The 24,790-nt window shown below is 46.1% G+C and overlaps 12 protein-coding genes across 12 annotated transcripts; 6 read left to right on the top strand and 6 right to left on the bottom strand.

Moving 5' to 3' along the window:
- Positions 1 to 31: 31 nt before the first annotated feature.
- On the top strand, positions 32 to 1,017 carry TERG_01266 (amidophosphoribosyltransferase; the record flags this gene model as incomplete). Its single annotated transcript, XM_003239237.2, has 2 exons — positions 32 to 408; positions 459 to 1,017. 2 exons carry the CDS (start codon positions 32 to 34, stop codon positions 1,015 to 1,017), a joined length of 936 nt encoding a protein of 311 aa, XP_003239285.2.
- A 1,085-nt stretch (positions 1,018 to 2,102) lies between these two features.
- Positions 2,103 to 3,506, top strand: TERG_01265 (uncharacterized protein; the record flags this gene model as incomplete). The annotated part of the gene is made up of 1 exon (XM_003239236.1): positions 2,103 to 3,506. The coding sequence occupies one exon, from the start codon at positions 2,103 to 2,105 to the stop codon at positions 3,504 to 3,506; it is 1,404 nt and encodes a 467-aa protein (XP_003239284.1).
- A 951-nt stretch (positions 3,507 to 4,457) lies between these two features.
- Positions 4,458 to 6,503, top strand: TERG_01264 (uncharacterized protein; the record flags this gene model as incomplete). The annotated part of the gene is made up of 3 exons (XM_003239235.1): positions 4,458 to 4,712; positions 4,774 to 4,961; positions 5,039 to 6,503. 3 exons carry the CDS (start codon positions 4,458 to 4,460, stop codon positions 6,501 to 6,503), a joined length of 1,908 nt encoding a protein of 635 aa, XP_003239283.1.
- A 2,235-nt stretch (positions 6,504 to 8,738) lies between these two features.
- Positions 8,739 to 9,438, bottom strand: TERG_01262 (uncharacterized protein; the record flags this gene model as incomplete). The annotated part of the gene is made up of 2 exons (XM_003239233.1): positions 8,739 to 8,881; positions 8,982 to 9,438. The coding sequence occupies 2 exons, from the start codon at positions 9,436 to 9,438 to the stop codon at positions 8,739 to 8,741; spliced, it is 600 nt and encodes a 199-aa protein (XP_003239281.1).
- Positions 9,439 to 9,744: 306 nt separating this feature from the next.
- On the top strand, positions 9,745 to 11,381 carry TERG_01261 (serine/threonine protein kinase; the record flags this gene model as incomplete). The annotated part of the gene is made up of 2 exons (XM_003239232.1): positions 9,745 to 10,617; positions 10,680 to 11,381. The coding sequence occupies 2 exons, from the start codon at positions 9,745 to 9,747 to the stop codon at positions 11,379 to 11,381; spliced, it is 1,575 nt and encodes a 524-aa protein (XP_003239280.1).
- A 393-nt stretch (positions 11,382 to 11,774) lies between these two features.
- TERG_11695 (uncharacterized protein) lies at positions 11,775 to 12,180 on the bottom strand (the record flags this gene model as incomplete). The annotated part of the gene is given in 3 exon segments (XM_047750767.1): positions 11,775 to 11,882; positions 11,942 to 12,040; positions 12,046 to 12,180. Coding segments are annotated over 3 exon segments (342 nt in total).
- A 562-nt stretch (positions 12,181 to 12,742) lies between these two features.
- TERG_01260 (uncharacterized protein) lies at positions 12,743 to 14,218 on the top strand (the record flags this gene model as incomplete). Its single annotated transcript, XM_003239231.2, has 1 exon — positions 12,743 to 14,218. The coding sequence occupies one exon, from the start codon at positions 12,743 to 12,745 to the stop codon at positions 14,216 to 14,218; it is 1,476 nt and encodes a 491-aa protein (XP_003239279.2).
- Positions 14,219 to 14,381: 163 nt separating this feature from the next.
- TERG_01259 (uncharacterized protein) lies at positions 14,382 to 15,419 on the bottom strand (the record flags this gene model as incomplete). The annotated part of the gene is made up of 1 exon (XM_003239230.2): positions 14,382 to 15,419. One exon carries the CDS (start codon positions 15,417 to 15,419, stop codon positions 14,382 to 14,384), a length of 1,038 nt encoding a protein of 345 aa, XP_003239278.2.
- Positions 15,420 to 16,674: 1,255 nt separating this feature from the next.
- On the bottom strand, positions 16,675 to 17,593 carry TERG_01258 (ATP synthase subunit D, mitochondrial; the record flags this gene model as incomplete). Its single annotated transcript, XM_003239229.1, has 4 exons — positions 16,675 to 16,704; positions 16,805 to 16,891; positions 17,090 to 17,485; positions 17,582 to 17,593. 4 exons carry the CDS (start codon positions 17,591 to 17,593, stop codon positions 16,675 to 16,677), a joined length of 525 nt encoding a protein of 174 aa, XP_003239277.1.
- A 672-nt stretch (positions 17,594 to 18,265) lies between these two features.
- TERG_01257 (nascent polypeptide-associated complex subunit alpha) lies at positions 18,266 to 19,051 on the bottom strand (the record flags this gene model as incomplete). The annotated part of the gene is made up of 3 exons (XM_003239228.1): positions 18,266 to 18,596; positions 18,696 to 18,754; positions 18,821 to 19,051. The coding sequence occupies 3 exons, from the start codon at positions 19,049 to 19,051 to the stop codon at positions 18,266 to 18,268; spliced, it is 621 nt and encodes a 206-aa protein (XP_003239276.1).
- An 874-nt stretch (positions 19,052 to 19,925) lies between these two features.
- TERG_01256 (60S ribosomal protein L14) lies at positions 19,926 to 20,597 on the bottom strand (the record flags this gene model as incomplete). Its single annotated transcript, XM_003239227.1, has 3 exons — positions 19,926 to 19,976; positions 20,092 to 20,355; positions 20,469 to 20,597. The coding sequence occupies 3 exons, from the start codon at positions 20,595 to 20,597 to the stop codon at positions 19,926 to 19,928; spliced, it is 444 nt and encodes a 147-aa protein (XP_003239275.1).
- Positions 20,598 to 22,856: 2,259 nt separating this feature from the next.
- On the top strand, positions 22,857 to 24,642 carry TERG_01255 (uncharacterized protein; the record flags this gene model as incomplete). The annotated part of the gene is made up of 2 exons (XM_003239226.1): positions 22,857 to 24,287; positions 24,355 to 24,642. The coding sequence occupies 2 exons, from the start codon at positions 22,857 to 22,859 to the stop codon at positions 24,640 to 24,642; spliced, it is 1,719 nt and encodes a 572-aa protein (XP_003239274.1).
- Between the last annotated feature and the right edge of the window lie 148 nt (positions 24,643 to 24,790).

Raw genomic sequence — 24,790 nt, 5'->3', positions numbered from 1 at the left:
TGGAATCAGCGTATACCGTGCTCGGCAACGCATGGGTGAAAAGCTAGCAAAGCGAATCATTACCACGCTTGGTCCTGATGCTATCAAAGATATAGATGTCGTTATTCCTGTGCCTGAAACGTCCAACACCTCCGCCGCCGCTCTTGCTCGGTACTTGGACAAACCCTACTCCCAGGGTTTCGTAAAGAACCGTTATGTTTTCCGGACATTCATCATGCCGGAGCAGAAGGCTCGACAAAAGGGAGTTCGGCGGAAATTGAACGCCATGGTGTCGGAGTTCAAGGACCGAAATGTCCTATTGGTCGACGACAGTATCGTTCGTGGTACTACAAGCAGAGAGATCGTTATGATGGCTAGAGATGCTGGGGCGAAAAGTGTTTTGCTTGCCAGCTGTGCTCCTGAGATAGCGTATGTTTCCTTACCTGCCGTTCAATAATGAAATACTAACAGCTGTATAGCCATCCCCATATCTATGGCATCGATTTAGCCTCTCCACATGAACTCGTGGCTCATGATCGTGATATCAAGGCCATCACAGCTTACATCGGAGCTGATGCCGTCATTTATCAGACTTTAGACGACCTTACTGCTTCCTGTGCCGAAATATGCATTGAAAGCGGTAATGCAGAGCCCGTTAAGTTCGAAGTCGGTGTTTTCAATGGGGTATATACAACTCCTGTCTCAGCAAACTACTTCGAACACCTAGAGAAACTTCGTGGTGAAGGTAGAAAAATCAAGAGAGTCGAAAGCGCCAGAGCTGCTGTCCTCAACGGCGTCGCGAGCCACGAGAATCTCCTCATCGCTTCCAGCAAAGTCGACCTAGATGCGAACGGGAAACCACTTGTTGTTGACACCGTCAGACCAGTAGCAGATGCTCCTGTTGCTAATCCGACTGACTCATCCCTCCAAGCACAGGCGCAGGCGAATAGCCAATCTCAACACCAAAAGTCGACTGACGTCACACCTCATGTCAAGGACAGAATGGACATCAGCATTCATAACCTCGGCGATTACTAACTCATACATATCCCAACCAAACTCGGCTGATACCTCTCGTTGACAGAGCTTATTTCCATTATGCCTCCCGCTCTCTTTGTCTCCTTTTCCCTCTTTCGTCTCATAGAGCCATGATTTGAACGTTTGAATGACCATGAATAAACATAAAGACCAACCGCGAGGTTGCCACATTCTTTTACCCTTTCTAGCCTTTCCCCAGTCTTCAGAGGGCAGTACAGGACATCCGGCTGCCAATATCACTTCTACTCCTGACCCCGATCCCGATTCAACTCACTGATCAAAATCAAATGTGGATGAAGAGAGATGAAATAAAAGTACAGTAACGCATAGGTACATACTTGCTTAGTGTAGGTAGCAAAGCTCAGCACAAATGCAAAAAACACCATTACATCTTTTATCTCTTTTTCTGCTTCTCCTTGCTAGCAGTTCAGGACAAGTTTTTAGCTTTATTTGCCACATGGCTGACCCCTATCACTCTGGGATACATCACTCATATGATATTTTATTTTGTATCTTATTCAGTATAGTATACTCCTATAACAAAAGAAGGTCATACTATAGAATTATATGAAACACTTTTTTTGCACGTTCCTCTGTTGTAAGCTTGTACCAAAGACTGAACCACGGGTCTATGAAGGTCAGTCCCGCTATCAAACTCAACAGTGGTAGGGACAGAATTTATATGGTTTCTTACATCATAGACTGGTAATATATAAGCAATTTTTTATCTGTCAACACCCAATCTTTTCCTTCCGTCTTAATGAATACTCCTGATTCCTAGTTTAATCACTATCTTGCAAAAGGCTTCAATCACTGCCTTCACGCAGTAAAATGACAGGTGTCAGTAGAACATAGCCTCTTTATCCTTGAAATTTCTTTCAAACCTTCCTGGGTGCATCGTTCGATTTTCTTAGGCAAAGACTTGATTTAAATATTCGTTTGAAGGTGGTGTGGGAAAAAAGCAGCGGAAAGAACAGAGACACGAGCAGCAGTGTATCAACATCCGATACATCCAGGCCAGCTTTTCGCTGAGTTATACCTATCTACCCAATGCGTACCTAAAAAGCTCCTCTCTATTCGTCAATATGGCCAGCAACAGGAGCAAGATTGCCCCTTTACCCCAAGAGGAGCCACTTATTCCTAAGAATGATAACCTCGCAGCACCTCAGGACCACCATGACCAGTATTTAGATGGCTCATCAACATATTATACGGAGCCTAGATATATAACAAGACAACTAAAGAGACACGCCATAGCTGGTTCTTCTTCTGTGTCTTCCGCAAAGCGCTCAAAAGTGAAAAGGGAGAAAGGGAAGCCGGTTCCAGATATCGACGAATTACCGCATAATCTAGGTAAAATTGAGACTCTCGATGCTGTTGTAGTGGGTTCAGCGCAGGACTTTGCTGTTCCCATGGTTCCTCAGCTACATTCAATAGACAGAAGCTCCTCCCCAACCCCTTACGAAGTAGCAACTTCCAGGCCTCGTCGAAACCGTGGCTCCAAAAATCCATACGGCCTAACACCAGGGGTTAGCCCCTTTCCAGACTGGAAACGCCCTACAGTAGCAGAGTGTGAGGAGGTTAACAGGCTACTTTCCTCAATTCATGGAGAAGTCATAGCGCCCAAGGCAATACCACCGCCTTCATTGACTGTATCGGGTTGTGGAGAAGTGCCTAGTATCCTCGATGCTTTGATTCGGACACTTCTTAGCGGTGCAACTACCGGCAATAATTCTGCCATGGCGTTCCAGGGCCTGGTGCGCAAGTTCGGTATCCTTAAAGAGGGCATCGGGAAAGGAAGTGTTGACTGGAATAAGGTCCGTGAAGCTCCAGTGGAAGACATCTACGAATCGATGAAATGTGGTGGACTCGGAGTCGCAAAGAGCAAATATATCAAACAGATCCTTGAAATGGTATATGAAGAGAATAAAGCTCGGAGAGACGCACTGGTTGAATCGAAGACTGGAAAGGAGCTTGATCTCACACGAGCCCCGGGTTTCAGAAACGAGACTGAGGAGCAGAAGGACAATGAGATCGCCATGACGAACGAGAATGTGCTCTCCCTTAATCACCTTCATTCTCTATCAAAGGATGAAGCTATGCTAGAATTCGTCAAATATCCAGGCATCGGCGTCAAGACAGCCGCCTGTGTCGTACTATTTTGCCTTCAACGTCCTTGCTTTGCTGTTGACACACATGTTTTCCGCCTTAGCAAGTGGCTTGGTTGGATTCCAACGGATAAAGTCAACGAGATCACTGCCTTCAGCCACCTCGAGGTGAAGATTCCGGATCATCTGAAGTATTCGCTGCATCAGTTGTTCATACTCCATGGTAAGGCATGTCCTCGATGCCGTGGCATCACAACAGAGAATAGCCAGGGGTGGGAGGCTGGCTGCATCATAGACCATCTTGTACAGCGGACTGGGAAGAGAAAAGGTGGTCCACTAAAGCAGACAAAGCTCGGCTTCCCAGTGAACAAGCCTACGTAGAAGTCTGTATACGGTGGTAAAATAGATCATGCACAGGGGAGATCAACATAAGGATGAAATATTTCTCGCCTTCCGTAACACACCTGAATGGGGCTGTTGGACTTGGATCCTAAATTAATGGCTTATATGACCCGAGCCGTAGAGGCATCTTGTGGGTTGGGTAAGGATATCCAAGAACTCTTCTACCCACCGGTTGACACCTAGCTAGGCGTTCCATTGACTACCGTGCCACCGCGATTGTCGCAAGCAACACCTATCTTGCTTGAAATGTATATGGTAGATACATGTACCCAATTATATCGGCAAGGTTTCCGGAGTGCAGAAGTATCAAATCGATTTGTTATGAAGCACCTTCAAAGCTCGTCCAAGCCCGAAGCCTGGGGTCAGTAAACCAGCCTAGAATATCGAACTACCAGTTCAAGCCATCAAGTCCGGGAACACAGGGCCAGTCAGTATATATTGACGGAAGAAATGAGCGAATGGACAACATAGAAAAATCCAGGCCGAATTTAGTGCGTTTCTTCTCGAGGGTATATTTGTGACTGTGCTCTCGAAAAAAACGTTAAATATGAATTCTAGATCATTCATATAATCGGGGAATCTATGCAAAACATAGAATCAAGCCTCATAACAGTCAAATTCACAGCTGTGTTTTGATATAGAAGTGCGTAACACTTGGGCACTGCTGGAGTGGAGTTTTTGGACATAGTAAAGGCGCAAAACATAGCCAGCTCTGATTTGGTCTAAATAGTAATCTCCAATGAGATATACCTGGAGAATCACCGCGCATTGTCGTATGCTGGTGCTCGTTGCGATCTGTACCCTTTGAGAGTCGTGAACTAGTGAGTCTTGGCATCAACACCACCTTGCAAGCTCCTTTTGAATGCTCAAGGGCGAATCTCAACATTTCAACGCATTCCCGCCACGATTCCAACAGGGCCGGCCAAGGGGATGGATCACCTCAAGCTAGGCTATGAAACGGTGCTGAACTGCACTCTCACCCAATTGCTTACCTCTGCCGTGTTAATTCTCCCGACTCTCCTTGTTCTGAAGCTCTTGGTTTCTTCTCTGTTCTCCCAAGATGAACGGCCGGTTACATTTGACGTGCCCCTACCCAGAGAACTGAGTCCCGAATGGAGAGGTGTTGCCTGGGAAGATATCAGTAAAGAGTCCCGGGAGATATTGACCTCCCAAAGTACAACTGGAGTAAGTCACTCGCATTTGTTCGATTAATCAGCTGTTCCTGACGCGGCCACGTTCCCAATAGACGTTCAGCGAAAAGAAAATTCTGAGTTATTGCCCTGCTGATGGACGTTTGCTGGGAGACGAGAATGGTATAATACCAGCTACGGCAGAGGATATCGATAGAGCGTTCAAACGGGCTTCAGCTGCATATCTGCAATGGAGGGAAACAAGCTTTGCGGAACGCAGAAGAGTGCTAAGGACACTACTGAAGTAAGAAAATATATCGACGACGCATTTGGACAGACCTGCAGGTACAGACTATATGTACTAATTGTTCATTTGCTCAGGTATATCCTTGAACACCAGAATGAAATCGCAACCGCCTGCTGCCTCGACTCCGGTAAAACAAAAGTGGACGCTTGCTTTGGAGATATAATGGTTACGGCTGATAAATTAAAATGGACAATCGACCATGGTGAAAAGTCGCTACAGACGGACCGTCGCCCAACGAATCTACTTATGATGTATAAGAAAAACACTGTACGATATGAGCCCCTCGGCGTTGTGGGGGCTTGCGTGTCTTGGAACTATCCATTCCACAATCTGATTTCGCCGGTTATCAGTGCCATATTTGCCGGAAATGCCATCATTGTTAAACCATCTGAGCACACAGCATGGTCATCGGTCTTCCTATGCGATATCATACAACGCGCAGTTGTCAGCTGTGGCCATCCAAAGGATCTTGTCCAGACCGTCATCTGCCTACCACAGCATGCCGATGCAATGACATCTCACCCGTTGCTGCGGCATCTCATTTTCATTGGATCAAAACCTGTTGCCCATGAAGTTTGCAAGTCAGCTGCAAAGGCTCTGATTCCGGTCACTGTGGAGCTAGGTGGAAAGGATCCCGCCATTATCCTCGATGACCCTAAAACCAAAGGTGACCTCCCCAGTATTGCCTCCATTATGATGAGGGCGGTGTTTCAATCTGCTGGCCAGAATTGCATTGGGACCGAGAGAATAATTGCACTTCCCAATGTATACGACGAGCTGCTTGAAATTGTCACCCCTCGTATCAAAGCGCTTCGCCTTGGATCTGCCCTCTTAGACGGGAAGGGTGATCTAAAAGCGCAGAAACTTCCTCACACTCCCGACGTTGGTGCTCAAATATCCAGCAGATCATTTGACCGTCTTGAAAGCCTGATATCCGAGGCAGTACGAGACGGAGCTAGGTTGATACATGGAGGGAAAAGATACAACCATCCCGACCACCCCCATGGTCATTACTTTATGCCAACACTACTTGCCGACGTAACTACTGAAATGAAGATTGCCCAGACAGAGTTATTCGCACCCGTCTTTGTTATGATGCGAGCTAAAACGGTAGACGACGCTATTTCCATCGCAAACTCTATCAAGTATGCCCTTGGCTCCAGCGTCTTTGGACATAACAGGGCAGATGTCGAAAGGTGTATCTCCCACCTCGATGCGGGAATGGTTGCAGTCAATGACTTTGCTACCTTCTATGCCGTTGGCCTGCCTTTTGGTGGTGTAAAGGATAGCGGTTATGGAAGATTTGGTGGCGCCGAGGGCCTCCGAAACCTAAGCAACCTTAAGGCCATTTGCGAAGACAGGACATTCATCCAGACTAAAATCCCACCGCGACTAGACTATCCGATTCAGAAGGGACAAGGCAGAGGGGAGGATGGTGAAGCTGCATGGAATATGTGCCAGGGAGTAGTGGAAACTGGATACCAGCCATCTCTCTCTGGAAAGATAAGTGGAGTACGGAAAATTTTGGGCAATATGTAAGTCTAGTTCCTGGATTATGAAAGCATCATTGCTGCAATTATAGTTGTTATACGAGTAAATGAAATGAACGACACAGAATACAATCATACATTAAATCGTCAAACGGACTGCGGGGTATCGTTGTCGCAATCCTATTCCTCAAAGCAATACTAGCAACAGATGGTACAAAAATAGCTACCATTGAAAGCCTTCCTAAAAGAGACCACCCTTTCCGTTTCCTCCTAGCCCGCTCACGGAGTTTGTATAGGTACACTTTAGACGGAACTCATCACGGGTCTTCTCGTATGATGATGCCCCCCGACTCTCGATCGCCGGCCTGAACACCAACCGCAGGTTAAGAAAGAAATTATAGCGTGGAGGATGGAAATTGTTCCGTTCACGATTGCCATCAACACGCTCCCGATAGCATTAACGATGGTCATCAGAGCGCGCCCAATTGCGTGGAATGCGCCCACGATCTAAGTGTAGGAAGTTAGACGCATTATCTCAGGTTATCTTTAGAGCGTCATACTCACACATGATACGACGGCACCCATGGTTAGCAATAAGATGGCTTTTTTTTTTTTTCTGCTGCAGAGGAAAGCTTGGATACCCAGTGGTGTTTGGTTTCTGGTAATGTATATTGGTTTCTTGGTTCTTCAAGTATAGTATTGGTAGTTTATTTTATTTTTAAGAATACACGATCTAGCGAGGGGTAAGGGCAGGTTATATACTCACCAACATTACTTCTATCATGTTCTTCCAATCACTGTATGTTTGAGATATACGAGTTCGGTGACGTAGGGAGCGCAACGCTTCCTAGAATCCTGCCTTGATTCCTCACAAAAGCGATGCAAGATGATGATTTTCTGGCCCTGCACCTGTCAGTGACGTCATAACGGACCCACCACGTGGAAATAAGGTTAGCGTGCTGACCAAGGTAACCTTAACTCCAGGTTTTGATGCCTCAACGAGATGAAACTTGGAGGGCTGGAGAGGCTCTTTATTTATATCGTCTACTGCTTGACCCTTTCGTATCAAATGCCACGCTTCTACCATCGTCTATACAGTCATGAAGAGTGACCACCATCGGCTCTGTATATAATAGTGCGGATTCTATAGGACAAGGAGATAGGAAGGATATGTTTCCGTCAAGGTCTCTATCAGCGTACGGAGTAGACATTCCTACATACATAAGTTCGTTTGGATAAGCTATGCGGGCTTGGCAGGCCGATTCAACGGCGAGCTCCTTTCATTCCTTAGTAAGGCTTAGCTAATAAGACATAACTCAACCAGGCGTAGATCGAGCAAAGTAAATGCCCTGGAAAAGTCCAAATGTGATAGACATGACGACAACTCGCCTTCACCTGTCAACTAGTATTAGCGACTACCTTGATATGCGCGATTGAGATTGGAATTACATCACTCCAAGTGATTTCACTGTTCAGTTCCCAGTGTGAAAGGATTCATAAGTTTGAAATTCTATCGAAAACCCCTATATTTCTCACAGTAGGCATTAATTTGTCTTGAGCGCTATCCGCGAAATGCAGGAACTTCAAAGTAATTTAAGACGATGATTTGATCGAAAAAGGATACACCAATTTGACCAAACTACCGCATACTCCCGTCCCAGCGAACGAGAGTAAAAACGCAAGAACACAAAATCAGCAAGGAGCACAATCAATAGCTCCGAGAAATAAAGTAGACGCCCAAAAATAGGTTTCAATCCACCCTGGGGTGAGAAAAACCTAAGGTCGAGCAAGCTGCTATGGAACAACACGAACAGCCTCTAGAAATAAAGGCAAGAATTAAGGGAAGAGGAGCCCAAGTTGAATAGTGTACGACCCAAAAACCCCCTGAGTACTCAAGGTGAATAGCCATACGGAACTACTCGCTGCAGATTCCTTCTCCACAAGATATAAATAGGAAGCCATTCCCCTTCCTCAGAATAGGATAATTCTGCTTAGGTTGGCAAATTTGACTCTTCTAAGTCACGCCAATCTGCATGGAGTGTAGACAGGACATGAACTTTGATTTGTGGTGTATCACCACCGTATATATATCCCCAGAGCCCACAGTGAACCAACATTCGTTTGCCGGTTTGAAGTGTTTGTTGGCCGGCGTACCCTTGGCAAAGGAATGCCAGAGAAGAAGATTCTCGCATGGTTCCAGTCCGAGAGGAACTTTGAATCCATGAAGATTCGGACATCATCATCCGTTCGTATTGCTGTGAAAGTTCTGAATCTGAATATACTCTTATTTCCCTCTCTGCTGTCTCTTTTTTATTCTGTTTGTTGCGGTAGCTGGTGCTTTTTCCACGCGTTTAGCACCGACCTTCTTTTGCCGTTGCTTTTTAGCAATGCGTTGACTTCTTCTAGGTAACCCTCGTTTTCGTGTTCCTGTTCGGTATTAGTATGATATTCAAACGACCAGAGAAGTCCAAAACTCAGGTTTTGTGGACAGATTTTAAGAGAAATAAGTTACACTACTAGCACGTACCATTTTGTGATGGGGATTTCCGTAACTTCTTCAATATCCATGGAAGCACGTTTATTATAAAAGTATATCGGTCCTCTTCACTAGCCTCTTTCCCTATAAAGTTGAGTAAAAACGGCTGTAGTCGTGGTGGCAGGAGTTTTGTAAGCTCAAAATATATTCCGTTCACGGTGGTAGTGGCTTGTTGTGAGAGCTTTTGGGCGGTCTGAGAGACGGTAAAATGTATGCGAGGCTCTAGGTCCCTGGTGTCCTTGGTCGGTCCAGAGCTAATGTTTTTCGAGACCACTTCTTCTGCCAGACGTTGGAATGTCGTCTTCGAGAGAGTGTTTTGGAGAGACGTGTTGCAGCGTCCTGAGAGCTCTGCTAGGAGCGTGTCATTCTTTTGTGGAAGGTTGTATTGAGTCAATTCCGGGTCCCGTGGAGCCGTATACGGCGGTGTTAGCGGTCTTTGGGTCAGCATAATGTCAACAGTAGTCGTTAACGGATATCGAATAACCGTTGTCGATGCTGATGTTGTCGTTCTTGTTCTTCCTGTCTTTGCAAGTTATGAAAGGAGAAGTTGTCGACACGAATGAGTCACGTGGCTCGTCCCCGCGTCGCGCTTATTCAGAATTCCAATAAGTTTGGCGAACGACAAGATACATGTCTTCAGCTTCAGAGCAAAAGGGGAATTCTTAACAAATGCAGCGTCACACATTTTTTTGAAAGATGAAGTATTAGTTTTATATGATATATTTATTGTCGGGAGGTGCCTTTATTGTTGGTCATGGCATACCCGTCTCCCGAACCCGAAGACACCAAACCAGAGGCAGAGGAACACCATACACGCGTTATCCTACTCCCTATCTCCACATCAGCCGTGGAATCTTTGAGACTCCCTGGAAATCGAGATTTTGTTGGACCGATTCCACTAACTGGGCTGCCTATTGACCCATTGCTCACACGTGGGAAAGATAAAGTGCTCGCATTCCGGCTATACGAAAATCTAGATCGTCCATACTTCGTCATCGGAAGTGATAAATCATGCCAAATACAACTTCAAACTACAACAGATGAATGCTGGGTTAATATACGACATTGCCTGTTTATTACGATACCCGATGATAAAGACGATGCAATTCTTCTTCGCAATTCGTCCACCTCTCGCTTTGTCCTCCGGGATATTCTCCATAGGCAAGATGATGGGGAGGAGATATTACCTGGCGATCGACTGAGGATACGACCTGGCCTTATGCATGTAACTTTTGGAGCTGGTCTCGAGTTTTTACTTAAGGTCCTTCCTAGTAGTACCTCGAATACCCGCTCCCCAGTCTCTTCCGGTATTTGCGAGTTGCTAAGCAGACCGGCAATTACGGCCAAATCGACCACCCTTCGGCGAAAGAAAGCAGCCAACAGAGATCTAACCGATGCCCTTCACTCGAACAAACGGATCAAATCTGAGAACTTTCCTCTAAAAAGCGTTCAATGTGAACCACGGCCCACAATGCTGGATCTTGTTGCCGAGACTGGGTTAACACGCGTTTTTAAGCTCCAGCGGTGTGGACGTGTTGTTGCTGCGAAGGTGTGCAGAAAGCCAGATATAGAGGATGCGGTGTACATGTGGGAAAATGAGAGGAAAGTTTTGCAGTCTTTGAAACATGTATGTTCTACGACCTCTCCTACTGTCTAATGTCTCCATTTCCTTCTAACTCACGCGACTAGCGTAACATTGCACAGCTCCTCGATTTCCAGGCTACTAACCTTACCCTATTCCTTGAGTATATTGAGGGATTGGATCTTTCCCAGTACGCTGATGGTGACAGATTTTCAATAATCAAGGAGGAGATGCAACTACAAGTCTGGATAGACATCAGTAGTGCCCTCAAGTATATTCATGAAAGGGGAATTATACATCATGATATAAAACCTAATAATATTATACTTGGAGGCCATAAGCGAGGAGCTGTTCTCTGTGATTTTGGCCTTTCCACCCTTGAGCATCGCTATAGCGACGGAGGGTCGACCTCCTATGTTCCACCCGAATTACTCCTAAAACAGAGAGGTAAACCAAGCGACATATGGGCTTTTGGCATTACCATGCTCTTTGTTTTCAGGCATATACAGCTACCTTCTAACGGTTGGCCTATTCGAAAGATCATGGAGGATTTGAAAGTCCGGAAGAAATTCATGGATTGGTGGGATCGCATTGATACCCTACGAAAGAAACTTCCTCGACGAATGACCGCTCTTCGGCAAATGCTGACTCCCGATCCTCAACGCCGGATTTCAGCTTCTACCCTGTGCGACGCCTTGAATAAACAGAGAATAGCTGCCGTCGCAGCAGCAGCAACAGCAACAGAAACAACAACAATGACAACAACAAAGAAGATTAAAATGAAGAAGCCCTATGTACTTAAGCGCTGACGAGTTGCCGGAGACTACTTCGTGTGCATGCACGAAGAACCAACTAGATCCAGCATTATAAATTGCAGAGGGGCTAATTGAACACGAGTATCTTTCGGCAGGACACAAAGTGCCAGATACACAAAGACCGGTATGTGGGACAAAGTCAACTGTTATACTGACAGTATGCTAATTTTTATCTGTGTATGCAGTGCCTGGAAATACATGGAATTACGTCTTGTCTAGTTGTGCCCTTCATGAATCTCCTTGAACGTCCACTTGGAGAGACACCCTTCTTAATGGGTAGAAGTAAATGTGAGGCTTCCTATGACTATCGGGCTGACTTCTTCGAATTCTAATCTCGATCCCCGCCAACTTCCCTCCTCCCACCAATCTACCGACCCATCTTGTGGTTCAAATTAGCCCATATATAACATGTAATTTGGGGCCGGGAGCCTTACCCAGAACCGCTTCATAAATGGCGGCATCCACCACTACAGGCACAGCAGGCAACGTTACATTCTGGAAAGGGCATAATGTTAATTATTATGCCACAGGATTGTACTGTGTGATCTACTTACTGCCATATCCACAGCAGGGAATTGCGCGTGATTTGTCTGCGCACCACTGTGCACAGTTGTTAATTTGTCTGGTCCGGTATAAGTTTTAAGCTCGAAAAACTTACGAAAAATATATTTGGATTGCAGCAGTAATTCTCGCCTCTGGCTACTTTAGTACCCTGCCCACTCAATAAAGCAGGGCTAAAGGCGGGTGATGCGAGAACTAGCAACGGGGACAAAAGTACGATTGGAATCTTCATCGGTGATAGTCAGTCTCATTAGTTAGCAGACTTGGAATTTTATTTAGAGAACAGGAAAGGGGAACCCCTTTATAAGTCTTTCAATTGAATGATAATATGGTGAATTATCTCAATATTATATGCATATTCAATTAGAGCGGCGGATATTAATAGTTACGAGTTTCCAAATCCGGCATTTTGCTTAGTACGCGAGCAGCTTCGAACTGCAACTAACGAAGAGTCAGTACAATGAACATACATCGCACGAAACCGTGGAATAATCCAAAACAGTGAATAACATTCTTTGTAACATGATATACGGAGTACATAGGCATCTATCAAAGCCCTTTATATTCATTCACCTAGCCGGATATTAGTCAGTGGGATATTTATCTTTCACGTGATAATTAACTAGTTATGGGGAGTCAGTGACTGATTGCTGATTTAAGCGCTGGAGGGCGCTAACTAAATTTTGCGCAAGCGCCGAAGCGCATCCGAATACAACTTCCTATTTTCAAAGAAAGTGATAATTTGGAGGACCAAGGCATGAGTCTGCCGGTTAGGGGCACGAGAACATTCCATTATGCAGTTCAGTGACTGTTCCATGACGCCAGTGAGAGTCCGTGGAAAAAAGCGACATCGTAAAGATGTTAGCCAGGGCACTAGGGAAAAACGCCCAAGGCAAACTTCAACAAGAGCTAGCACCAATTATACCCATTATTCACATGTACACTCAGACGGTACAATCATCAAACCAAAGCTCCGGACGCAAAGTGCCATCCCTTCAAGAATTTCCTTACAAACACTGCCTATGGAAATTCTGCAGCACATATTTTTCGACTGCCTGGAAATAAATCTACTCCGTGTGTTTCCGCAACTTGCATGTGCGATGTGCAACAAGCGCATATATTCCTGTATAACTATGCTTGCCATCTGGGAAGAACCAAGCCCAATCTATCATACGCTTGAATCAATGGATGAACGGGCAGGGACCTGCTTGGAACGTACACAGGGAAAAATATTGAAAGCGTTCCGTCCAGTTGGGTATCGATATCTATCCACAATAGAAAAGGCGAGGCTACAATCCCAAATTCTCAATTGTCGGTGGGCGACTCTTGAACTTATCAGCTCTTGTGTTGTTAAATGTGCCGGGCTGGAGCAACTTCTAGAAACTCGTGATGACAACCCGCAGATGCATGAGCCTGATTTGATTCGCATTTTAAATTCACGAGAAAACACGTTACTGAGGTCCTATTTACGGATTGCCAGCGTTAGGAACAACCGCAGTCTATGGTGGTCGCTGAACTTTCATGTTAAGGGAAATTTCGACCACCATGTGCTATTTCGAAACGTTGCGTGCATCTTCTCCATTCCAGAAAAAGCAATAGACAAGAGGCCGTGGTCGCCCCGAAAAGTGGAATTGTTCAAGTTACTTCGCCTCTTGCTCTACCAAGGAACCAGCCTAGCTCCCAGTCAGCCATATTCCCGAGAAGTGCTCCATGCAGGTGTGCATCAAGCTATTATTGAAAATAATTCAAGTATGGTAGAACGGCTTCTTGAATTAGATGAGTATTGTGTTAGTTCCGAGGCGTTCTTGTTCAACGGTAGACAGAAGAATGCCGGCTACGAGATCCCATCCGAACATTTCCTTACTGCCATTCGCCATTCCACAACTCTGGATATGATGAAAACATTAGTTCGTGCAAGCGCGGAGTCACTTCCATTTGACAATTCTGAAATTACCGAATGGGCGCTTGAATGTGAGAAGTCATCCTCTCCATTTTGCGAATGGCTCTTAGAGATTATGGTTCAGCTTCCTTACCAGAGGCGCCACTCCTCGGAACAGATGTTTATCTGTGGTATGCTCAACTTGTCCGGCTTTAATTGGAACCTGCCACCGGTGGGCGCGGGGCGGCTCCGTTATGTGACAAATGACCCTGCCTATAGGCCGTACGTAGTAGCATGGTCGGAGGAGCCATATCCGTGGCCTGCAGACCTGTTTAGTTACACGGACAAAGCTCCCATAGATCTTAGCGTTCTGCAACACTCGAAGTCATGAAATTACGTTGTTTCTACTACACTTGCAGTCACGTAATACTTATTCATAATACCAACATATATTTTTAGGGAATCCAGTGACTCATTTTATTCTCAGGTAGTGACTTGTTGGATGCGTTTCTTAACGCAAGTCATGCTACGTTTTGACACAAGTTTTCCAACAGTTACGATCCGGTACAGGAATATCTTTCCATCAACACCATGATAGATGCATCATCCCGGGGAATGTTATCCTTTCTCTTATCAAATAATAGCTGCAAAAAAGGATCTTTGTTTGGCTCTGCATGCCTGGCGGCGACCCTGAAATGATTATGGCTCACTGGCCAAGGATAGGGATACCTGTATTGTTTGCCACATATATGTAAGCTCAGCAAGCATCTAAAAACATCGAGTTCGCGATCCTCGATGACTTTCCTCAACACTGCTTTTGACCTATCGGGAGGCCAACCGCCGTCTATATAGGCATCTGACGAGAGGAGGGTAAGGAGTTCTAGTTTGTCTTCCCTCCAAGGAGGTGTAAGAAGTCTATCTGGCATTCTGCATGGCTCTGCTGGATAAGGAGGAGCACAGGGAAGTCGGAATATATCGATTTCTTGAAACACAGGGTTGAGGTCTCGAATTTGGAATGCACCGAAACCGAACCATATTGCAATCTTGCATTGTTGGTCATTTTCCAGGCTATGTGCTCGTATCACCAAGTCTCCCTTTCCGCGTTTTCCGACAGGCGTAGGATCGAATCTGTTTATATCTTGCCAATATTGATCCAAGTTTAAGAGAATATCTTGGTCTTCGTCCGGGGATATCACAAAATGCGAGCGTTTCTCTCTGATAACATGCTCGACATATTCTCTCTGGCATTTTCGAAGCAACGAAGCCGTGAGCCACCGGCACCTGAGGATCTCGGTTTGGATCTTTGCTCTCTCAAGGTGATTGAAGTAAAAGAAATCGAGGGGGAGGAAATGGTGAGATCCATAGATATTATCGAATCTTGACGAGCGGTTGCAGCTGCTGAATGCAAGACGGATAAGCCAGGTGTATAATATCGACGATGATAGAGTGTGAGCAATGTGTATTGAGGCGCGAGGAAAGTTGAATTCAAGGCATTGGAAGAATATTTTATGCACCAGCTCGGCGGGCAACGACTCTATGGGTGACCTTCGCCTGGATTTTATTTCCAGGCGACTTGGGAAATTCATTGACATCAGGTGCGTTGTTGAATTTGATCAGTCTCGTGTGTCTCCGAAGAAAAGGGGCTCGAAGTTAGGTTTCGTGTTTTCTCCTTTACCACTTATCCTCCTCCCAGATTAGCCGGGATAGAAGTGATCGATGCCGTTCCTGTGCCGTCCTTGCGCCTTTTAAGTGAGAAAAATTCTCTGCAGTATGCGGATTTGGCACGGAGACCAAGCGTTGGAGGGCGTTTCGATACCAGCTGGCCATTTACATATAGCAATACCACCGCATCAGCAGTGCATGTTTTGCATTCCCACTCTAGGCTCCATCGATAAACACGAGAAATGCACTATGCGAGTAGGTGGTTTATTGCATTAGTTCGCTAGAGTCGGGAGAAATCGTGAGACTGGATAGGAAGAAAAGCCATCGAGGAGGCAAACATCGATATAATAGGAGGCCGGACTGCTCTAGCATGTCCATGGCTTCGTGCTAACTTGTTGCCGAAGACAGACACAACATGGGGTATGGAGCATTATCCCAACTCGGCATATTAATCAGGGGAAAAAGCAAAGCAACCACCATGCTTAATCCTTGGTATTCACTGTCTATTGACATCTGGCATCTTGTGTCCGGGCCCTGCGGGCGGAGTGCTGCAACAATGCCGGCGCTCATATCTGCCACTGGATATCCCGGCCGGTAGACATGCGAGTATCTCCTATATCAGACACTGAATAACAACAAACCTGATCCGGGGGTCCGGAGGGCCCGGAGCCAATTGATAGTGCCTGTTCAACAGTCCTGCGATGCCCATTGTTGTATCTGAGCCTGGCTGTCGGGTTGTTTGCTTCTGGTCGTGCAGAAACCCCCTCATTTTTTTATATTTTTTTTTTTTTGGCCCTGGATGTCAGCATGAAGATGGCTGGGGGAGGGTTATGCGATGCGGTTACGGAGTGGTTGGTTCGCTGCGCATCGTTTTATCTTTGACTGGCTAGTTCGACTTGGTTGGCTACATTGATAGATTTTATGAACAGCGGCGAGGATGTTAATGCAGCCTCATAAGTCCAGAAGTAAGATAACTAAACATGACAGTTGCACAAGCGGGAAAACGAATGTAAAAAGGAACATGCTTCTATTTGAAACTCTCGGTTCTATACAGCTGTGGTTGATTGTACTCTCCAGGCAGCAGTAGGATGCTGGCGAAAAGGCGTTTCAGGCCACAGAATACCAAAAATACATAGAAAATCACGGATACAAGCTGTGGCAACGGCTTGGTAGCAGTGTGCGGTTTTACATGACAGCTAAGTCGCCGTATTTCTCCTGTTCAGCGTAAAGGTATCAGTAATCATATTAACACATTCGTATATGCGGCACCCCGGCTGATATAATGTGCGAAGGACATGAGAAGGGAAGTACTGACCTTGTAGCCTGGTGGCATCCAGATACCCTTGGATACGAGCTGAGCGGTCTTGCGGTCGATTTCTGGGGCGGCAGCGGCAACATCGTCCTGAATTGTAGCGATAATACCATTAGCATCGGCATTTTATGTACGTATTCATGCGAAGCTCCGCCAATCTGCTCAGCGACTGACGAATTTCGAATATGGAAGTAATTCCGGCCATAATTGGAAATTAGAGGTGGGCAAAATTGATGACAGACACATTTGGTACAAATGCAACGAGATTGGGATATAGGAAGAACATACAACTGTGAGGTCCTCGAATGGTCTAGCGGACTCGATGTTGTCCAAGGTCTGTGACAGAGACTCCAATTCCATCTCGACCTTGCCCTTGGTCTCCTCGGCGTTCTTGACGGCCTGAGCCTCAAAGGCCTCGATGGCCTTCAACTGTCGGTTGACATCGTAGGTGACTGGCTTGAAGTTCTTGAAATGTTGCTCGATCTCATCGACAATGGCCTGGTTCTTCAACACCTTGCGGTAGTGGGCGAAGTCGACGGTCTGGGGCGCTTCGGACAGGACTTGAACCTTGCGGCGGGCGTCGTCGTTACGCTTCTTGAAGGCCTGGAGAGAGGCAGCGGTTTGACCGCGGAGTCCAAGGCTCTGGGCTACTTTGGCCCAATCGAGTTTGAGAGCAGCGCTCCGCTGATAAACTGCATGTTAGCCGGCTATATCGACTCAATGAAGAGAATAACGGTCGAGAATAGGTGAATTATCTCGGGAGAAGGGAGGGCGACGTACTGTAGCTGCCATTGTGACCGTGGGTGTGGTGTGTCTAGATACTGTCGAGGCGTGCAGTTTCAACTTCGTCGTTCTTTTCTCCTGCTTGTGCCGATGAAGTTCAGATGTTTGGCAAAAGTTGGTCACGTGGGAGATCACATGACAGATTGGGGCCCTGGGGGTCGCTTGCGGGCGGCAAGGAGAATTTGATATTCGCGACGACAAGGTCGATGCTGACAGTTATACGGGGTAAAGCTGTGCTGACCTTATTTGTATCTGTGGGAATAGACAGCCTGAAGGCTAAAGGTGCACTGTTAGGGTGGTGTATCTACTCCGTACTGGCAGCAGTCTTATAATAATATTGATAGGTGACTGATACTAGGCACCACAGCGGTAAGAATTGATTTCTCTATATCAGATAACCAGTTACATTCTATCCACTATTAAGATGATGTGGAGAGCAGTAGGTCATATAGGTGGGAGTGCTTTGTGTTGTTTCACCAAAGATATTTAGGAGAAATGAGATACGAGAGCATTTCACTGATCCATTATCTAGAGGTAGAATTTTGTGCGCATCAAGTTTTTGTTTATCTTATTTATGATCATAGCATTTTGATATTGCACGCATCAGGCAGGGCGTAAAAGGCAAGATACAAAGGTTGGTCTAACATCATTCAAAGATGTGTAGGTACAATGGCAGGGTCATTATATGCTCAGTGCCATGATAGAGTTGACGATATCGTTGTCGTTCTCTTTGAGGGCCTTGACAGCCTTCTTTCTGGAGACGTTCGCTTGGGCCATGACAAGCTCGATATCCTTGGCCTCGAGGCCAGTGTCGTCAACCTCCTCGCCATCGTCCTCGTCCTCCTCTTCCTTCTTCTCGGTCTCGGCGGCCTTGCCCTTTCCGAGGTCTATGGCTTCCTGACCAGCAGCTTCACCAGCAGCGGCGTTGGCGCTCTCGCTAGCGGCAAGCTGTTGAGCAGCGGAAGCCTGAGCCTGGGAGTTGAGGTCTTCGATCTTAGCCTCACCAAAGATGCTAAAAGTAGAATCTAGTTAGCCCTATATTCCGAGTCTGTGATAACGGATGACAGCCGGAGCTGTCTGCACCAGGCAAGTATCAATGGCATAAGCTTACATCCAGGTGTTGCTGGTGGGGGAGCGGTAGACATCAGGCTGGTTGATAACGAAGAGGATCTAGAGATACGTCAGCATCAGGATATCCACAATTGTACAACTGCTCATGGTCTGCCGTATCCTTACGTTCTTTGGTCGGCGAAGAGTAACTCGAGTAATTCCGGGAACATGCTTCAGTCCGAGCTTGCCAATTGCTTTTCTGGCCTTCTTCTCGTTGCGGGAGAGAACGGTAACGCCGGAGCCACCAGGAATGTTCAGCTCCTCGGCGCCTTCATCACCGGCCTCAGAGTCGGAGCTTTCCTCGACGGTGGCCTTGACATCCTCCTCAGGGAGCTCTTCTACTCGTGGGTTGGCCATGGTTGCTGTAATGCCGGAGGGGTGGATTATGTGTGGAAGAACGGGCGTAAACTCTAGAAATCGCACATAAGGCCCATTAGTCTTACTCCCTCTGTCTAGCCGCAAATTAATCAAGGCCAATAGAGACAGGAACAACCACCGATTCTACTTACCTGGGCGCTGGCGCTGGGATTCAAATGTTGTGCTGGTTCAGTGGTTGTTGTTGGTAGAGCTGTGAGTCGCTGATGGTGTGTGGTCTCGCCCAATCCCGTTAGCGAGGTTTTTTTTTTTTGTAGCACACAAATCAGATAAATATCACTACAATATCCTACAACAGCACGCTATTTTATAGGATAAATATTTACGGCCATTATTAACCATCAACAGAAATTATTCTACGTAGAACGAAGTTATAGGCTTGTTAGCGCTAGTATCGGTAAGTAATATCATAGATCAGGGCTTCGTCGGGATACCAATGTGCGGCACTACCCCAGCCTCTTGAATTGGTGGAAACTTAGATAGGGAGGGCATTTTAATCCCGTAAAAGTCTGGATAGGGAGAGGTGTTGAATTGAGCATATGGATTTTTTTATTACATATGATACCATAGTCAATCACAGTGTCAAAAGGAAGTTCTTTTTTGCTTTGATTTCTGAAAGTCGTAAAACCATGGTAGTAGAAGCCTGTTGTGGATCCAGTATTATTCCATCTAATCGGGATAAAGTGGTTCGCAGATTAAAAACCTGTCCTCAATTCCTCAGGTTGAAACTGATTACAGTTGAACATTCCTTCTTGAACAAGGGGAGGGCAACTCTATACCTTTTTTTGCCTCAAGCACAAGAAGCCCTCCCTTAATTCAATGCGCCATCCTCCGAATATCATCAACCCTTAATTCCTCACGAAGCAGCGCGGACTTTAGATAGAGATTTTTGGACAGCGAAGCGAGCCTATAATTGTAGAAAGGACAGTTAGCAATTGAGTCAAGCCTTTGCAAAATAGCTTTGCATGTCCGTATATTCGACATGCATAGGCATGTCTAGTCTGGAAAAGTAAAATACGAACCTGTTTTCTCAGTCTCATGACCTTGAATCGCTCGAAGTCGGTCAGGTTGCGTCGTCGATCTTGTTGTTCCTTCTTCTTAGCATAGCCAGTCTGAGCCCATTTGGCGTCGATGCCGGACTTCTCCCAAGCCTTCCTCATAGCTCCAGTTCTGGCACGTCGGGGGAGTTTGTCGAGGCAGAGAGATGTGAGGGTGACATGGGCGAGAGGGATGGATTGGCGTGGGACGACCTTCTCTTCATCTCCGGAAGGACCATCAACCAAGACCTATATTTTTGAGTATCCCATTAGATAACCTGATTCCCCGTCTAAATGATGCCTTCCATTTCGCGCATAAAAACTAACACCGGCCAGAGGGTCAAAAAGGATAAAAAACGTACGCGCTTATGATCTATGATTTCGGAGATAGCAGCAAGCTTGTCTGCATATGGGCCTCTTCGGATCAGCACGACTCTGCCGACCTCGACAAGTTTCCATGTCGAGGGCTTAATATCAATCTCTTGAGACATGGCGAAGGAGTCCTGCAAGCAGATCGAACGGATTAGCCGGGGGACTATGACAGGCGCGCAGAGGGAGGAGATGCTCACTGTCCACCGAGGGAGTGCTATAGAGGGTGGATAGGGGTCGTCGTTGTCGTTGTCGAGTTGAACGCTGTCTTCTGGTATCGCGAATTTCAATGTGTTCAGCGTGCTTTTGCCCACAAAAAAAGATGCCTCGCTTAGCCATCATCGGTTTAGTGGATTTTGCACCGTTTAGGTTTAGCGCGATTTTGCTGTTTCTTACATAAAGATGCTTTTTCTTTTCAACTTTTTTTCTTTTGAACATCAACAACTTTTCCTTCTTCTTCTCGTCGCCATCAGGATCCTCGTCAAGAGGGGAAACTGGATACACTGCGATGTTACTAACCATGAAGAGTAAGTCGAACTCATACTTCTCTCTCCCTGCTTCCTGAAATGATGTGGTAATTTGCGGTTGATCCGGCTTTTGTGAAGCTCCCGCCAGAGCATTCTCAAGCAACTGTCGGGATGATATTTAATTTCTTACATATTCTGATTCTTATTTCGTTTAATTGACACTGTTACGATCCTTATTTTGCTTGGAACAGTGAGCTAACAGTTTGGTCTGGATACTAGGATGTAACTTCGTACATTGTTCGGCTAACAGCCAGTACTCCCACCCCCTGGCCTATTTCTGAAGGTAATTAGTCAATCGCACGACCCTCCGATTCCCTCCTTGGTTTCCTGATGAACATCTTCGCACAAGATAGTAGTTGATGCCTGCGGGCGGTGATATTACTCTTTTCTACCAAGATCGCTGAAAACCATCAAAGTTGCTGCTTGAATTTAGCATCCCACTCATGCATTGTTCAGCGATGCTAACAAGCCAAGAGAATCTTTAGGTCTTTATCTCATTTTAGTTCACCTGTTCGCTACACAAACTATATTGCGAGATATTATACGATGTTAGATATTCTAGCACACAATAGTTTGCAATATACACGTTCTTTTCGATATACATGTTTTTAATTTTGATAAATAATCGCCTGTAGCCAAAAAAACTCACGCTGACGACGTGTCAGGAAGGGGTATTGGTTAGTCAATACAATTCCAGCATGCCCATTGGGGTTGATGCTTGAGATTGACTTTACCTTAAGGAATCTAGCTCCATTCAAGATGTCAATCTCTTTGCCGTTGATCTAACCATCTTTGCCCTACGGCTTTGAGAGCACTCCTATGTGGCCTCTGTACTCCGTCTCTTGGACCTCACCAAGAATCCGCGGTAAAGCGTTCCTGATAAGGGAATGTGTCTCGTGCTAGTATATAACAATATTGATGGCTCTCTTAACTCCTGTAATAGCTTTGCTCTCGCCTCATATTACAATCAATCAATATTTATCTACTAGCTAGAAGCATAGCTGGTCAGGTTGGATAACCTTCTTACCTATTTTGACATGTACTATCCTCGTCTATTATTTAGTAAGTTAGATAATATACAAAACATCAAATATAATACCTGCTGTATTCTCTCATTGTTCATCGTCTGAGGTTTAGAGTCACTCCTGCAACCGAGGAAGCAACCCAACAAGATCAGTTAGAAAATAATACATCCGTCGTGACTTGAGGCAGATTACTTTTGAAGGGGAAAAGAAACCAGGCGGTCGCTTCCAGTCAATTTCGGGCCATCAAACGTTGGGCTTTTGGAGGCTTCTGGGTTAGTGAATAGTCATGGGTATACTTGCGGGAAGACGGAAGATGGAAGGCGGATGCTACCTTGTACAGCTATATGAGGGGTAGCACCTCAAAGCCTACAGAAGAAGGAAATTCCCTCATGCATCCTTGACCTATGCAGTCATTTTTGTAGTATTTTTGCTTCTTACATGTCCTTCTCGTGTCGTTGTTATTCTCCGGCTTTTCTGCTTTGGATTTTTTTGATTCATTGATGACTAATGCGGAATGATCTGATAAGATTGCCGATTCCCCTAACCACAAGCTTACTAGCGCAAACCTAAAACGATATAATTTTTGAGTAATCCTTTTCGACTTTCGCCGACTTCACCGGAATGACGCCCTTTTTACTCATAACTAACTGCGTTCACCGACGCTGCATGACCACCACGCGTTAAGTTCGGCCATGTAAACTGGTTTGGACTTGAAAAACGCCTCCAGGCGTTTTTTTTGCCTTAAGTTGATGAGCGTCGCCTTTCTGCATAATTCCGAGCTGCATACCTAAGCCAGTCTTGCTCCGCACCTGCGATTCAGGCTGCCATCATGTCCAACTTTTCGTCACCAAAGGCCCGACGGGCCTCTTCCACCCCTCACTATCAGACATTCTCTACGCCGCCGCCAAAGTCAGCCGGTCGCCCTCTCTCTGCCGAGTCGGGCTCCACGAATCCCTCATCGTCTCACATCGCGGGCGAACGCGCGGATGCTCCGACCTCCACCCCCATCCCGATACAGCAGATGTCGGTGCTTGCATTTATTGCTCTCTGCGAGCAGACTGCGCTCAACTCGATAAGTCCTTATTTGCCGGCAATGGCGGCATCCTTTCCAGAGGTCGAGTCGCATGAAGTTGGGATCTATGTCGGCACCATTGCATCTGCCTTTGCGCTAGCGCAGTTTTCTACCAATTTTTTTTGGGGTTGGTTATCGGACCGTATTGGGAGAAAGCCTGTCATATTATTAGGAACAGCCCTTACAGCCGTTTGTTTTCTTGCCTTTGGATTTTGCAAAACACTATGGCAGGCCATCGTTGCCCAACTCTTCATGGGTCTGGTCAACGGGAACCAAGGGGTTGTCTCCACATGCCTGGGGGAGATAACAGATCGCAGTAATCAGTCGCGTGCCTTCACATACCTACCCGTTATATACGGAATCGGAGGCATCACAGGCCCAATTTTGGGAGGGTTGCTTGCATCGAAAGACGTAAAGGGCCAATCTTACCCATTTCTTGCTCCAAACCTCGTGTCTGCTGCAATATTGATTGGAGACTTTATCATTATTTCAATATTTTTGGAAGAAAGTGTTGAAGGCGCGGAAATGCTTCCTCGAATCTACGGAAAATTCCGCGACATGTTTACCTGGTTATGGCAATTTCACAGCTCTTCGCGGCCAACCTACTTGCGAAACGACCTTGATGCGGATTATCCGCGACGCTCTGTCCGCCATGGAGTCCATCATTACAGAGACTCTGTTGATAGCGATGATGATAATGATGAGACCGATCCCGCTATCACACCTCTCTTCCCTCATCGCTCCCATAACGAAGCACTCAATCGTGATGAAATCTTCAACAGAGATATGATTTTGTTGCTTCTCACCTACCTGATCTTCTCTCTGTCGAATGTCTCGTTCAATTCTCTCTACCCTATCTTCGCGCAAGCTCCACCACCTACGGGCCGAGAATTCAATCCAAAAGAGATTGGCATGTCCTTGGCTTTTGCCGGTATCGTCACCATAGTTTTTCAGATCTGTGTATTTGGAAGGCTTCGTGACAAAATGGGTAACAGATGGTCTTACCGCGCCGGTTTGCTTGGCTTTGTTGCATCATTTATCCTGATGCCCTTTATCAGCTATAAAGATAAAACAAATGCTGATATAGCTATATCCAAACAAAATGTCCTTGTTGCTGTGGAAGTATGTGTAGTATTGTTGATCAAGACTGTTGCAACTGTTGGAGGTCTTACCAGCGCATTACTCTTGGTACGTGTTCTGCCCTATGATATTAATTATACATTAACTAGCTGTATTGCTAATTTTGAATTTATAGATCACCAATTCTGCCCCAGACCACTCTGTTCTAGGCTCTCTCAATGGCCTTGCGCAGACCCTCTCTGCAGCAGGCCGTGCTGTCGGGCCATTTTTGTCTGGAAGTCTTTTCACCCTTGCCACAAAGGTAAAGCCGAAGGGCGAAGCTCTTGCATTCGGCGTTTTTGGTGGAGTAGCCTTTGTCGGATTCTTGCTTAGCTTGGGTATTCGCTCTCGCAACCTCGAAGCTGAGGGGTGGGGAGAGGAAGACGATGATTGTGGGAAGTCGGATGAAGAAGACGACGTTTAGCGATACACATCCCCAAACAGATAATCAATCATTATATACTCCCATAACCGGAGTGGTAAATTCCAAGAGGAAAAAGCAGATGATTTGATTCCCAGATCTAGCGTACCAGCGTTTACATACCCTCAGGCTTGAACGATTTACGAGCTTC

The sequence above is a fragment of the Trichophyton rubrum genome, assembly GCF_000151425.1.
Source record: "Trichophyton rubrum CBS 118892 genomic scaffold supercont2.1, whole genome shotgun sequence".
Classification (NCBI taxonomy): domain Eukaryota; kingdom Fungi; phylum Ascomycota; class Eurotiomycetes; order Onygenales; family Arthrodermataceae; genus Trichophyton; species Trichophyton rubrum.
Note: the sequence above shows the minus strand (reverse complement) of the source record. Positions and strands in the feature narration are given on the sequence as shown.